The sequence below is a fragment of the Heloderma suspectum genome, chromosome 4 (genome assembly GCF_057233095.1).
Source record: "Heloderma suspectum isolate Gila_16-S chromosome 4, 16-S_ref, whole genome shotgun sequence".
NCBI lineage: Eukaryota > Metazoa > Chordata > Lepidosauria > Squamata > Helodermatidae > Heloderma > Heloderma suspectum.
In genome coordinates, this window is record NC_139461.1 from 141,382,188 (window position 1) to 141,398,747 (window position 16,560).

Genomic DNA, 16,560 nt, shown 5'->3' on the forward strand with positions numbered 1-16,560 from the left:
AAAATATCTTCACACTATGCATAGTTAAACTATGGAATTTGCTACCACAGGATGTAGTGATGGCCATCAATTTGAATGGCTTTAAAAGGGGGTTAGACAAATTCCTGGGGGAAAAGGCTATCAATGGCTACTAGTCTTGATGGTTATGTGCTGCCTCCAAGACCAGAGGCAGTGAGCCTATGTACACCAATTGCTGGGAAACAATTGGTGTCCCAACAATTGGTGGGAGGGTGCTGTTATGCCCTGCTTGTGGGTTCCTGGTCGACAGCTGGTTGGCCACTCTGTGAACAGAGTGCTGGACTAGATGGACCCTTGGTCTGATCCAGCATGGCTCTTCTTATGTTCTTATAAAAGTCTTATTACATAGTGTTTAGAAATCATTTGGTTGGGGGGAGTAAAGGCTTAGTAACAATATATAGAAACCTTGTCTTAAATTCTAAAAAAATTCATAATCCAAAGCTGTTTAATTTTTCCCATTTTTTTTTGGAAAAAACCAATAACAGTCCTGGCGGGGACATAGAAAAAAACTGGGGTTTCCCCAATTTCTGGTTTTCTTCCAGGCCTTCACCTCTCTAATTAGGACCAGCTAAAAATTACAGAGTAGTGAACAAGCTTTTGAGTTTACCTGAACTCTCTTCAGGCTGGATGTTAAACAAAAATGGGCCACTAGGGATGAAGAAGAAAAAAAAGATGTTGCTGGGTGAGACCAAAAGCCCAGCCAGTAGTTAGTCTTTAAGATGAGATGGAGGAGATAGTATGCAGACTTACAGTGAAATTTTATACATGTCTACTCAGAAGTAAGTTGCATTAAGTTCAGTGGGGCTTACTCCCAGGTCAGTTTGTATAGGCTTGCAGTCTTAATTAGATTAGGCTACAGAGCAGAAAGATCTCAGGTTGCGGCAAGGCATGCTGGAGTGAAGGAATGATGGCTTTATTTAGTAGCCCCTGCACTGCATACAAATATTAGCCAGAGCCGATAAATCTGATTCCATTCATGTTTACCCCAGCATGAGTTCCCGTGAAGGAAGTAGCTGAATAGTTCACAGAGAACTCCAAAGCAGACCAGTTAATCTTTCCACACCAAGATGTTCTACCTGTTTGTGTGTGGGATATGAAACCAAATACATTTGCATTTCATGTGCTATATTTGGCAGTGACAGTATCCTGCTGGCTAGGGAAGAACAGTTGTTGTTTTGAAGATGATGAAAGTTGAGCATTTTGAAGGGGGAAATCAAGTGCTTACTATAATTTAACTGATATCTTTAGCAGATTTCAGAGATCTGCATTTGTTTATGTTTGACTGGCTGGCATAAAGAGTGAGGGTAGTATTCTGGATTTACACTCTCTTCCACTGAGTGTGTGAGTGTGTGAGTGTGTGAGTGTGTGAGTGTGTGAGAGAGGGAAGGAGAGAGAGAGAGAGAGAGAGAGAGAGAGAGAGAGAACTGGCAACAGTGGAATAATATTTCTGTATATCTTTTCTCAAGTGTATTGGGCTGTAATGGGATCCAGACTGCTTTCCTTTATTACTGTGTCCTTGATGTACTGAAAACAGTTTTGAGTTCAGGAATTAGGTTCTCTCTGCTTCTGAGCAACATATTATACAATATTTTATAGCAGAAACTGTCAGTGAGAGGTGAAGAATACTTCAAATGAAATAAATTATCAGTGTGTTTCAGTGACATTTTTCATCTCTTTTTATACCTCATCTACTTTTGTACTGTACTTCCTTCCTTTCTAAATTATTTTGATGACAATTGAGATTGCTTGTGCAATCCGAGGTTTACAAATGTTTCATCAGTCATGCTATGTCCCTTTAAAGACCCTGGAAACTTGTCTCATACAGGAAAAAGCAGCTTTTGGAAGTTGGAAATATGGAACAGAAAAGTACTGGAGGAAGTGATACTTAGTCTTTGTTCTGCCTACCGTTTATGTGCTCCTAATTGTCCCAAGTTGCTTCCCCACCCCATAAGCCGGGGTGAGCATCTTGTGGCCCTCCTGATGTTTTGGCCTACAACTCCCATGATCCCTTGTCATTGGCTTTGCTGGCTAGAGCTGTTGGAAGTTATAGGCCACAAGGCTACAAGTGGCTCAAATAAAGGTACCAAATGTGTGTACTGACATTTTTTAAAAGGCACATTTAAAGGTAAAAGCATCTTTGGACAGCGCTGGCTCTTCGGCTTAGAAACGGGGATGAGCACCGCACCCTAGAGTCGGACACGACTGGCTGGGGACACCTTTCACCTTTTATGTGGAAATTACACCATGGGGTTCCACGGGGTTTAGTTTTAACCCCCATGCTATTTAACATCTACATGGAACTGCTAGGGGAGGTTATACAAATATGTGGGCTAAGATGTCATCAACATGCTTTTCATCTAACCAAGATGAGGCAGTGGATGTTCTGAGTCAGTGCCTGACCAGTGTGATGGACTGGTTGAGAGTTAATAAACTTAATCCAGACAAGATGTCAGTACTGTTCATGGGTGGATTGTCTGCCCAGTTGAGTGGTGTTCAACCTGTTCTGGAAGGACCTGAAGGACCAGGTACACAGTTTTGGGGTGCTTCTGGATCCGTCATTATCACTTGAGCCACAGGTGTCCACTGTGGCTAGGAGCACCTTTTATCAGCTTAGGCTGATATGCTATCTGCAACCCTATCTAGACAGAGATAGCATGGCAACAGTTAACCTTTTGGTTGGATTACTGCAGTGCATTGTATATGAGGCTACCTTTGAAAATGGTTTAGAAACTTCAGTTCACTTAAAATAGAGCTATTAGGTTATGAACTGGGACTGGTCAATACAGTTATGTGACACTAATGCTTTATCAGTTTGTTTCTAGGCTGAATTCCAAGTGTTGGTGTTGACTTTTAAAGCTGTAAAAAAGGCTTGGGCCAGAGTATCTAAAGGAACAACTCCTCCCATTTCTACTTGCCTGGGCCCTTAAGCCATCTTCAGAGGCCGTCTTTCAGGTGCCCCTGCCAAAGGAAGTTAGGCAGGTGCTACAAGAGGGAGGGCCTTCTCAGTTGTGGTGTCCCATTTATGGAATGCCCTCCCCAAGGAGGTTTGCCTGATGCCCACACAGTTATCTTTTTGGTGCCAGGCCTTTCTTTTCTCAAAGGCATTTTAGACTTTACCATTTCAATCTGAGCATCTTTTAAGTGTCCATAGAGTGTTAGAATGGCCGCTTGTATATACTTTATGTTGTATTTTTATCTTCTGTGCTAATTATTATTGTTCATTGTTATTTATTGTGTACTATGATTTTATTCTTTTAATATCATATAATCCTCACAGAGAACTTTTATAAATAATTAAATAAATCATATCAGTGATTTTTATGCAGTCCTAAAGTACATACACCGTACAGGACTCACTCCAGGAGACTTTTTAATCTGAGGTCCCAGCTCCTCACATAAATTAGAGGAGTTGCAATGCATTCTATCTGGAGCTGCCTTGGAAAATCATCGGGATACTTTATCTGGTACAAAAGTGCCCTCTCCTTATTCATAAATGTGATCTGGCAAGAACATATCAGACTAGTTCTGAAACATCCACATTGGTTAAAAATTTGTTTCTGAACCTGATTCAGAGTGCTAATTTTTATTTCATGTATTTCATTTTTATCCTGTGCTCCCTCCAGGGAGGCCAGAGTGGTGTTTTTGTTCACTCTTCCCACATTTACCTTCATAAAAATTTTGTGAAGTAGGCTAGGCTGAGAGTGACTTGACCCCATGAAGTTCTGGCCGAGGGAGATTTGATAATCTCTCAAGGAAAAATATTTACTTTATTTTATTTTAGTAAAGTATTAATATCTCATATTTACACTTTATTTCTAAAATGTCCCAAACAGCTCACATAATAGAAAATAGACAACAATCATAAAAAAATGACTATTGGTACAAATCTTATGCATGTCTACGTTGCATACGATTGTAGCCTTAGACAATAAAAGTACAGCAGATAAAAGCAAACCAGTAAGTCAAGAGGGATAATGCAACGTCAGCACACTATCTGCCTGCTAAATTTGCCAAGTTTTCAGATGACATCTAAATGCATTTAAAGAGATTTTCCAAGTGGATCTCCCAGGGCAGGGAGTTCGACAGCATAGACTATCATGGAAAATGCCCTTTCTCATGTCTCAGCCAGGGATGCCTCTGATGAAAGTGGGATGCAAAGAAGAGCCTCTTATGACTGAATAGTCAGTTTTATGGTCCTGCAAGTACCAAATGGCCAAAGCTATTTAGGGCTTTAAGGGCACAATCCTATACACACTTACCTGGAAGTAAATCCCATTGAACTCTGTGGTGTTTACGTCTGAGAAGGCATAGGATTACACTATGACACACTTTGAATTGAGCACAGAAGTGGATTTGAAGCCAACAAAGCTAGTGCAATATATTTCAATGCTCACCATAAGAGCCCCCCAGGGTTTTAAGATCCATGAATGAGGCTGCACTCCAAGTCCATCTTTTGGGGAGGTTGGATTCGCTTCTGCTAGGAGAAGAGCCTTTTCGGTTGTGATTCTACATTCTCTCAAGAGGGCTGCCTGTGTTCTCTATTTGGAGACAAGTGAAAACATTTTGATTCCGCCAGGCATTAGGGATTTAACTTGAAGTATGCTTGTATTGGTGCTTTCTTCATTTTTTATTAACGTGTTTTCAAATTGTGTATGTATTCCATTTTTTAATTATTTTAGTGTATGTAAACCACCTTGTTTGTGTTAAAAGACAGCATGTAAATGTGGTCAATCAATCATAACAAGCTGTGGGAATGAAATGTCTCTAATGGCGGGTGTGGAGATTGTGTAAACAACACTCAGTGGTAATATTAAAATGGTTATGAAACTATTGAAACAATCCAGGACTAGCTAAAGTGACCACTAGATATGAGCTAGTTCACATGTCACAAGAAGCCACTATGGGTTAATTGACCTGCGAAGCTCCGAGAAGTGTGCTGGCTGCCATTTTGAATATGCTAGCCATGGCGGTCATGTGACTCCAGATGTTGTGGGGTTTTTTTTAGGATTAAGCAACCCTCAGATAACCCTCAAGTAACCAGTGACGTCTGGGTTCGCATGACATGACAAGCCCGTGTGTGCACCTGCCACAGCTTGCGTATGCAAAATGGCGGTCGGCGTGCATCTTGGAGCCCTGCGGTTTAATTAACCTACAGTGTCTTACTGTGATGTGTGAACCATCTCTTTGACCTGGTTTGCACGACACGACAACCCACAATAAGTTGTCAACCTTGTTTGTTTCAGAGTGGCTTTTCGTGAAGCCCAAACCTGGCACGGTTTCTTCACCATGCTTTGTTAACCACACACAAGCCACCCTGAGAACACATGGCTTGTTGTTCAGTTATTCAGAGTGGCTTTTCGTGACAGCCGAACCCAGCAGAGTGGATTCTGAGTGGCTTCTCAGCACAGGCTATAGAGCTACCTGGAAAGAGCAGCAAAAACCCTGGCCGCTCCTCACGATCTTGCTAGGGCCACCTTCCTCCTCTGTCATCAGAGCTGTCCCCCCATCCATCGGTACTGAAATGACACTTCGGATTATTCTTAATGCATTCACAACATTTTTTTTTCTTTTCCAGTCCTTTGCAATTCCGCAAGTGGGTTCAGATTTTTCCCCGTTTTTTCATAAGTGCACAGATTCACCTGCCTGCTATTTACATTCTTTGATTGAACATGAAATCTGCGCAAATTTCCCCCGTGTGATTTGTACAAATTTCCTAAAGTTACACAAATTTTCAAAATGTACGCAGATTTCCTCCATAGGCTGAAGCAGGGCCATTATAGTCTGTGGGGGAAATTTGCACGAATTGCAAATGTTCATCTTTTTTTCCAAAATTATTTTCTCCTGTTGCAAGTGTGCAGATTCGCCTGACCACTTCAATATATATTGGGGTTTTCTTTTTATAATTGTCATTATTTCACTTATGTAACCCAATACAGTGTTTCTGTGTAATGGAGACTTTGTTTTGTGTTGTCCAACATGTATATTACACATCTATGTAGAGAGAGTGTGTGTGGGAGGTGGAACCAGTGGCCATAGGGAATATGAGAATTCAAGGAGTTGTGCCGCAAAGGCTCCTGGGATACATACAGGGAGGAGGACTGAGGGGGGAACAAACCACAGCAAACCTCAGAGTGCCTGATCATCTCTCATGAGTAACATGGATTAACCCACCATGGCTTATTTCTAGCATGGCTTATTGTGACATGTGAACTTGCCCTTTGTCTCGTCATGGATAATTTCAGCTGGAGCTTAGGTCTCAGATTCTTTGGCCCCTCAGCCTCTCCTGTTGGGGGGATTCTTGGATATTAGTAGCCAGAAATTCTAAACTGAAAATAGCATTGATCAGTAGCACTTGCTTAGCCTTAGAGGGGATGGCGGAAGCACCATTACAATGCTTCCTATGCGCTATCCAGCCTCCCCACCCCCGCTCCAAAGTGCCCTGGCTAGTCAGCCGAAATTGGCCATCCAGCTGTAAATGCAAGGCGGCCAGAGTGCAGAGGAGAGAATCCCCCTCTGCACTCCGCCCACCCTGCATAAGATAGTTGGTTACCTCTGAGTTCGGAGGTGGCCGACTATCCCCATAGGGTTGTGCCCTAAGGGATGCTGAGTATGCATCCTTGCTTTGTACATTTAAAACCCCTCAGTGGACCATGCAGACTGCAGTAAAAACAAACAAATCCCCAAACACATGGAGATCTCACAAGCCTGATTAGCATACCCTTGCTAAAACATTTGTGAACTCAAAAGAGGTTAACAGAATTAATTTCTATGCTTAAAAAAAGGCAATTATGCAAATATTGTCATAAAATATAACAAAACAGGATTATTAACTTTGAACTGCGCAACTAGTTCCTTGTACCCAAGAGGGCTTCAGGACTGTGGTTCTTCAACAGCAGCACTCCCCCCCCCCCGACACACATATAGCAAGCTTCTTTCGAAACAGAGGGGACTTTAAAAAAGCAGGTTGTGGTACAGCAGACTGTGTGTTTCTATTGATCATATTAAAAACTTCAAAAAGCCTATAGGCACACTTAAAATAGCTCTTCTAATTCCAAACAGCGTAATTTTAGCTATTATATACTTTGAAGAGTTTTAAAATTATTATTATTTGTCTTTTCTGTACAGGTGTCATTTTTCTTATTCATCATTTTTGTGGTCTATACTATGCTGCCCTTCAACATGCAAGATGCTATAATTGCCAGCGTTCTAACCTCTGCATCTCATACCATTGTGCTAAGCATCTGTCTATCATCAACAGATATCATCAAGGAACAGTTGGTTTGGCAGGTATGTTTCGAGTGATGTGGGTCATTATGTGTTGAATGGGTTGATAATTATCCTGGACAGCAAATATAACTGGTCTGTGATTAGGAATATGACTGAATCACTTCTTGCATTGGGAAAAAGAAGTCTGCATTGCAATTCGACTTACCTGTTTTTCATTGAGACAATCTTTAAAATTCTGTAGGAGCTCTATGTATATCCTGGAGTTTCTATGTGTATGCAAGAAAATGCTTGATTTCGGTGATTGTGTACAGTTTAATCTTTTTTTAAATTAATAATCTGTGTATTATTCTTAAACATTTAAAATGATGTAAATGCTTAAGAATAATACACAGATCATAGGATTCTGCCATTTTTCCAGCATTATTTATTTATTTGTTTGTTTGTTACATTTATATTCTGCCTTTCCTCCAAGGAGCTCAAGGCGGTGTACATAACCCTCCTCCTCCTTGATTTTATCCTCACAACAACCCTGTGAGGTTGTTTAGGGCGAGTGTCAATAATTGGCCCAAAGTCACCCAGTGAGCTTCATGGCTGAGTTGGAACATGAAACCTGGTCATGTCCCAACACTAACTACTACACCACATTGCATATAATGTCATATACTGTACATCTCAAATGTTTAGTTCCAAAGGCCTGAACATTATTTCCATTCAACAGGGTTGCAAAAGTTCACATATCCAGAATAAAATATTTCCTTTGAAAACAGATCAAGGCTTGTTTCCTATGCTGATACCTGTGCTTTCAGTTTTCATTGTTTTGTTCAAATAAATTGTATTCGATTATTTTTTTTTGTAAAAATGTATACATGTTGTTCATACAAATTACACATTCCAGTGTGTTCATAGGTTCCAGTGGACAATTTTAAGCAGCTGCTTAACTCCACCACTGATACTAAACAGACTTAAAAGTACTTAACTTAGGAATAGCACTGTATGATCCAAAGTTATCTCAGCAATCTTTGCAACATTATCTCAGCATTCTTTGCAAGGTAGGCCGCTATTATTATCTCTGTGTTAACCAGGCTTCAATGAATCCACTTGCCATGCCTGCCATGCTGAGTGTTGCGCCCTCTGCTGGCAAGTGTGACATGCATTGAGCCTTCCTCTCTACTTTGAAGCTGGCAAGGAGGACAGGCATTGTCCAGGCAGTTGCTCCATCATTGGGAGAAAGGCTGGAGGAGGGCCTGTGCCTCCCACCTCCTGCTGGCCTATCCCACAAGAAAAGCAGGTGGGAGGGGATGCTTCCTTCTCCTGCCCAGCCTTTACATTGGGTGAAGGGAGAAAGAGCTAGGCTGTGCTGCCTGAGGGCACATGGATCATCTTTAGACAGCAGAGCTCAACAGGGCATGTTCTCTCCTCCCACCTGGCTTTTCTCTTGGGAAAGGTTGGGCGTGGGTGGGCTGGCCACTTAATTTTTGGCTTGGCCAGCAAGGCCTGCTAAAATTTATGGATCCCTGCATAATACTGTTGGGATTATCAAAGCACCAGCACTTTGAATTTAGCTTGGCAATGAACAGGCATCTAGTGTCGTTCTCTTACAGCTGGTGATATGTGATCTGAAGAAGCTCTACCAGTTACAGTTCTGGCATCTGTATTCTGCACTATTGAAGTTTTCTGCAGCAGTCCCCACGTACAGTGTGTTTCAATCATCCTACTGGGAGGTTATCGGGGAATGGATATAGCCAGATTATACCTGTCTAGGAGTGGCTACGGATGGCAGGCCAGATGTAGCTGGTAAAAGACACGGTGCGACAGAAGCAACTTGGACCTCTAGTGACAAAGCTGGATCTAAGAGGACCAGTAAGCTGTGAACCTAGTCTTTTGTGGGGAGTGCAGCCCCTTCCAGAACTGGTTGAACAGCAACTCCCCAAACATGAGAACCATTCACCCACAGCACCTCCATCTTGTCAGGATTCAGCTTCAGTTTATTGGCCCTCATCCAACCAATTACTGAATCCAGGCACCAGTTCAGCACTTCCACAGCCTCAACTTCCTTAACTTTATGACTTCTAACTCTAAGGCTGAGCACCACCTGTAACAGATATATTTTTTCCACAGAGTGGAAGTGGTATGATAGAGGCATTGTTTGTCTTTGGAGTATACACATGTTACCCTTGTCTCTGGTCAACAGGTTTTAGGCATTAAAAATGTAAAAACGTGTCTGACCAGAGAAACAATGGACAAAAGTAACAAGTATACCATAGGCAATGACGTCTCATACAACCTTCAACTGTTTAAAATGATCAGCTTCCCTAGCTGTGGCCACTTGTGATTAGAGATGCTAGAGAAATTCAACATGGATTAAAATGAGCTCGGATTTCTAAGAATCCAACCCGCGGAAACTGCTGCGGAGCATCCCCCTCAGGCTGCATGGACTTTCGAATGATTTTTTTACTTTCCCAAAATTTACGCATACAAATCCGTAGAAAAATACATAAGTTTCCGCTGAGGAAATGCTGAATGGAATGGGGGACAATACACTAAATGTTACAGGCTGAGGTAAATTATGTAAATAATTATGTAAATATTTATGTAATTATTTGCGTATTTTTCCACATGACGAAAAAAAAATTCGCATCCGTCTGTGGGCGGACGATGGAATGAAAGACACCTGACAATCCGCCAAACACAGATGGAGTGGATTTTACACAGTCCGTACATCCCTACCTATGATCAATACAAATCACCTACAAGTGGCTTAGGTTACAAGAATCTAACATAGGTATGTGTGGGAAGGTAGGCTAATGAATGTATTTGTGGGCTGCTAACGTTTGTGAACTTGGTTGCGAGGCTGCTCTGAACTGCTCCTCCTGACAGCTGTGTCCACTTGTCCAGACTAATTTGCCAGATGCTGAAGCCTCTTTCTGTCATCTCACTACTCCAAATCCACATTTGTGTAGTTTGATGAAGCTGTGGTGAAGGGGAAGATTCTTCAGATGGCAGGTTGCTCCAGAGAAATGACTCCAAGTGGTCTGGCAGTTGCCACTCGACCAGAAGCACTTGAATGTTAAATTACTGCTGGGAGTTCCAGTAATACCTCACTGCTAAGAACAGAAGAAAAGCCCTGCTGTATCATACCAAGGGTCCATCTAGTCTTGCATTCTGTTCACACAGTAGCCAACTAGCTGCCCACAGGAAACCCAGAAGCAGGACATGGGTGCAACAGCAGCCTCCCACCCAGGTTCCCCAGCAACTGGTGGACATAGGCACACTGTGCTTTCCCTTGGACAGTTCAGGAGTAGAGTATGACCTTGTCTGGAAGTAATGGTGGTGTCTGGCAGCAATTTGTGGGTTAATAAATAAGTGGGCTACATTTGTACAGGGCCTATGAGTAGTTCTGTCTCCCTGGGCAGAGAAACGGCTTGAGTGCCTTGCCCTTCTGAAAGGCAGGATCCTCCATCCTCCCTCACCTATTTGCAAGGGATTGTGTAGTAGCCGCCATTTTTCTTCTCAGCCTGGAAACAAGGCAGAGAGGAGCAGCAGTGCTTTAGCAGGAGTACAGAACTGAAGTATTTTACTGCTAGAATAAATTATTCCTGTTTCAAAAGATGGGTGAGAATACGCCCTCTGGTTTAGAGCAGTTTTGTCTTTTTAAGAAGACTTGAAACTGATGATGGCACCGAAGTGTTAGAAAAATATTTAAAGTCTTAAAATTGGCCTGTTTTTTGGAACATAATATACTGTCCCTTCCAAATGTTTTGTAGCATTTGCATGTGTGTTCTCGCCAGTAAAGAAAAATATTTTCCTCTCCCCTCTTGTTCTTCTAGAACAAACATAGAATGATGGTCTGTTGGTGATCTTGCTCTTGTTTTTTAGGTTTTCCCAAGTGCGGTTGTTTGCTATAGGGCCTATTACTCTCTGAAAGCTATAGAGCATATTACTCTCTGAAAATTATCAGTTACATCCTCACAAGGAAAAAAATACCCCCTTTGTGTCCCAGTGACAAGCATGTCTCTTTCTGCAATCTTCTTAGGTTTCTTTACCATCAGTACATGGTCTGTCACTGCCTCAGTTGTTGTTGTTTTTTTAATTCAGGCTCTTGCTTTATAGTTTTTAAAAACTACTGCTCAGAGTGATATCAGAATGCTTAATGGCCTTGACTATATCCTCAAATTGCTTATTTCAAAGGAGCAATGTCTTTGCAGCAAGTGCTTTGAAGACTGCCGGGCTTGTGTCCCTCTTTACTGAATTTTAGAGTTCCTGAAGTTCTGTTGGGAGCATCTCACATTTTTATTTTATTATTTTAAAAGGTACACACAACATTACAGTGTTTCTCACTTCTCTCTTCCTGTCTTGCGAAAACAAATTTATTTCGATAAAAATAGTCATGGTAAGGAACATGTCAGTGGAAACGGGGGCCCAATTCTGCAGCATCCCTTGGCCCGGCTGATTTTGGTTTATTCATTTATAGGCTACCATATCAAATTTCAACATATGTGCCATAGTTAGGATCCAAAGTGCCCCTTGTTTGAACCTAAACCACTTATGTGCATGTGCAGGATATGGCTGATGTTTGTTTCCAGCTGTCACTCTGTGCTGTGCCAAATGCTGCACTGAAGGGTCCCCTGAGCAGCAGTGGTAGGCTGCTGTATAGAAGGGAAGCCCCCCAAATCCCAGTACATGTGTGGAAGCCATCAGGGCCAAAATATGTAAACTGCATATAGAAAAAAGTTTTATTTATATAATAAAATGTAACAACAATTAGACCATCTTGAACCCAAAAAACAATTTAAAATGTACATCAGCTAAAAGTAATACCTAAATATATCTTCTGGAAAGGTTTAGCTCCCAAAGGCTTGGTGGAATAAAAATGTTTTTACTAGTTTCCAACAGGAAATGACAGAGAAAGACAAGTGGGCCTCTTTGGGGAGGGAATTTCATCATGCCAGGGCCTGAACAGGGAAAGCCTTGCACCTAGTGAATGACAATCCAGCATCCAAAGAGGCTGGAATCTGTAACAGGGCTTCCTGATGCCAAGGTGTACTCACAAAGGGAGCTCCATTGGGTATGTGGGGCTAAGGCATACATGTTCATAGCGAAACCCATTATGGTTTGCTCAGGTTGCAGCATCGACTACAACTGATTTTGCACCATAGCACTAAAGCAGCAGTGGGGAAAAGTGTATTATAAGAAAAGAGTAATCAACAGGAGTGTTTGCTCTGTGGTCCTATGCTGCCTGTGCTGTTTGAGCCCATAGCAATCAGCACAGATTGAAGGTATCAGGTAGAAACTTTAAAGAATCTTTACTGCTTTCTAAGTGCAATGCCTCTTTAATTTCCTAGGCACATGCTAATTTTATTTTATTTTTGAAATGTATACCTCAATAACCTCATGACTCCAGAAAATGATCCTCAGGGTGGCTTACTACCACCCCAGTTAGTAAAACTTTCCCCCAAATACAAAACGAATAAAAAACAATCCAGGGTAAGAACTTATTTTGTATATGTTGGAGCTTGGAAATGAAATGTTACAGACCTACTGCGCCCATTGCATTTCATGGCTTTTTAGGCCCTAGTGTTTATGTTCTGTTTGTCTGTACCTTATAATCTGCCAACTGAGGATAACACTCCATGCATGCAGCTGATGAAGTTGGCTCTAGTCCATGAATGCTTATGATACAATAAATCTGTTAGTCCTTAAGGTGCCACAAAGTTCTTGGTTGTAACTGGGAGCCAGTGCAGCTATTTCAGGAGAAATGTAATATGCTCCTTGTGTGACATTTCCTGTGACATTTCTTACTATAAATGGCACACAAGAGACTTGCCTAAACAAATGTAAAACACACTTTAACACAGCCTTGAAAAAAATCTACAGAAGTTACTAGCTTACAAAAGCTTTCCTGGCTGGCCTCTTCACACCTATCCATTTAACTCCCTTGTAGCATACTGACTGCTTAAATGGAAGAGAGAGAAAAGAAAGAAGCCCTCAATTTTCTGCCAGATTGTAAAAACTTCCCTACCTGGTTTTCTAGATGCCATTCTTACTCGCTGATAGCAATCAGGCAAGTGACAATTTACAAACCTGCATAAACACATTAGTATTTTCAGAAAATGTAAATCCTATCAAGAAAAAAGTTGATGGGTTTAATTATTCCATTCAGCAGAAGCAGATTTTAGTTAGCAATGCAGAATTTATTTTAGCCTCTAAGCCAGTTTTGAGCATTTTAAAAATTTGCTTTCAAACTGTTTTCCAAGCCTCTGTCACTAGAGCAGGGTGGGCCACTCGTGGCCCTCCAGATGTTTTGGCTTACAACTTCCATCAACCCTAGCCAGCATTGCCAATAGTAAGAGATGAAGAGAGTTGTAGGCCAAAACATCTGGAAGGCTACAAATTGCCCACCCCTGCACTAAAGAAAGCATTGTGTGTTTTTCACAGCAGATCTTGCTCTGCTTAGTTTTTCACGTTTCATAAGGTTTATTTATTTATTTATTTTATTTCATTTCATTTCTATACCGCCCAATAGCCGAAGCTCTCTGGGCGGTTCACAAAAATTAAAACCAAACAACACACAATAAAACAATTTAAAAGATATAGAACATTAAAACCACAATATAACAATACAACCACAATAAAACCTAGCAGTAGTGCAAGAGTTTAAAATACAGATTTAAAACAGCAAAGATAAAAATTTAGAAAGCTAAAATGCTAAAATACCTTGGGAAAATAAAAAGGTCTTCACCTGGCGCCGAAAGGAATACAATGTAGGCGCTAGGCGAACCTCACTAGGGAGCTCATTCCAGAACCAGGGTGCCACAGCAGAAAAAGCCCTCCTCCTAGTAGCCACCCGCCTCACTTCCTTTGGCAGGCGCTCACGGAGAAGGGCCGCTGATGATGATCTTAAGGTCCGGGCAGGCACATATGGGAGGAGGCGATCCTTCAGGTAACCTGGCCCCAAGCCATTAAGGGCTTTGAATGTTAACACCAGCACTTTGAATCGGGCCCGGAAATGGACTGGCAGCCAGTGCAGCTGGAAAAGTACTGGCGTAATATGAGCTCACAGGCCAGTCCCTGTTAACAATCTTGCTGCCCTGTTTTGGACCAGCTGAAGTTTCCGGACCGTTTTCAAAGGCAGCCCCACGTATAATGCATTGCAGTAATCCAGACGAGAAGTTATCAGAGCATGGATAACTGTAGCTAGGCTATCTCTGTCCAGATAAGGGCGTAGTTGGTATACCAGCCTAAGCTGATAAAAAGTGCTCCGTGTCACTGAGTTCACCTGTGCCTCAAGTGACAGTTCTGGATCCAAGAGCACCCCCAAACTACGAACCTGATCCTTTAGGGGGAGTGCAACCCCCTCCAGAACAGGTTGAATATCACCTAGCCGGGCAGACAAACCACCCACTAACAGTACCTCCATCTTGTCTGGATTGAGTTTCAGTTTATTGGCCCTCATCCAGTCCATTACTGTGTCCAGGCACTGATTCAGAACAGCCACTGCCTCACCTGGTTTTGATGAGAAAGAGAGGTAGAGCTGGGTGTCATCTGCATATTGATGGCACCTCAGCCCACACCTCTGGATAACCTCCCCCAGCGGTTTCATGTAGATGTTAAACAGCATGGGGGATAAAATAGAGCCCTGTGGAACCCCATGGCATAATTGCCATGGCACAGAGCAATAATCCCCCAGCACCACCTTCTGGAATCGGCCATCCAAGTAGGAGCGGAACCACTGTAGTGCAGTGCCTCCAACTCCTAACCCAGACAACCTATCCAGAAGGATACCATGGTCGATGGTATCGAAAGCCGCTGAGAGGTCCAGGAGAATCAACAGGGTCGCACTCCCCCTGTCCCTCTCCCGGCAAAGGTCATCCCACAGGGCGACCAAGGCAGTTTCTGTTCCAAAACCAGGCCTGAAGCCCGATTGAAATGGATCTAGATAATCCATTTCATTCAAGAGTGCCTGGAGCTGTCCTACAACCACCCGCTCAAGCACCTTGCCCAGGAAGGGGATGTTGGCCACTGGCCTATAATTGTTAACATCCTCTGGGTCCAGGTTAGGCTTTTTCAGGAGTGGTCTAATTACCGCCTCTTTTAAAGCGGCAGGCACCACTCCCTCTCTCAAGGAGGAATTTACAACCTCCTGGACCCAGCCAGACAACCCCTCCTTGTTTGATTTAATAAGCCATGAAGGGCAAGGGTCAAGCACACAAGTGGTTGATCGGACTTGGCCAAGCACCTTGTCCACATCCTCAGGCCTCAGTAACTGAAACTCATCCAATAAAACTGGACCAGACGGTGCTCTGAACGCCTCTACCAATGGAACTGCATTAATGGTGGTGTCCAATTCATGACGAATCTGAGCGACTTTATCCTCAAAGTGCCATGCAAACTTGTCACAGCGTGCTACCGGGGGTTCCACCGTCTCTCTCCCTGGCCCAGAATGTAACAGGCCGCGAACCACTCGGAAAAGCTCCGGTAAAACAGTAATTCCCAAACTGTGTGCCTTGAGAGAGCTCCTGGTGTGCTGCAACGAATGTGATAAGGAGCAAGGCTCCTGTAAGCCCATGGCACAGCCTGCTACATCTCTGCTTTGGTGATTTACCGCTTCTGCCTTACCTTTTACTGGAAGCAGGTACCCTTCTGTGTCATCAGGTATGACTGGATCACTGAATCACTCCCAAACCAGGTACAGGAGAATTAGCTTTCCACAGAGGAGGCTGTTATTTGCATATCTGTATGGGTCACTGATCTGCTTGTATCTCCGTCGAGATAGAAGGCTTGCCCATATCAGTGATACATGCAGAAACAGAGTGGTGGACTCCTCCGAGGACAGGTAGTTCTTGGTCTTAAACAGTCTAAGGGCCTTTAATCACAGGAGTGTGCAAGATTTCTGTTTACTAGATAGGAGCTGTATAGAGGTGGGGGAGAGAATCTGGGCCAGGACTGTGGCATGGGGAGGCATGGGATCAGTGGGTGCTTTCCTCCACAGAGCAAATGGTAGCTATGTGTGTGTGACTGGGCTCATGACTGGGGGTGGGAGTGGGGGAGGGGGAGGGTTAAACGCCCCCTCCCTTACACCACAATCCAGATCGCCCTCTGTTACTCCTGCTATTCAGTTTTAAAAATACACACACAAGAACTAATCATGTGATTAATGACATGTCTAGTTTAGCCCTAAGAGTAAACCTTTTCAGCTGTAAGACTAAAGTGTGCATCCAAGTTCAATTTAGAAAAAATAAAGTATGCTTCGGCTATCACAAGTCTGAGAAATTCTGCGTTAAAAGAAATCAGGCAAATAGAAAGTTTGTGGTGAAG

General features: G+C 42.7%; 1 protein-coding gene across 1 annotated transcript in view; it reads left to right on the forward strand.

Moving 5' to 3' along the window:
- Positions 1-16,560, forward strand: part of ADCY2 (adenylate cyclase 2) — a 190,999-nt gene that overhangs the window by 56,574 nt on the left and 117,865 nt on the right. The window contains exon 3 of the mRNA XM_084850684.1: positions 7,144-7,305. Coding sequence (XP_084706810.1) covers positions 7,144-7,305 — 162 coding nt within the window. The remainder of the gene's footprint in view (positions 1-7,143; positions 7,306-16,560) is intronic.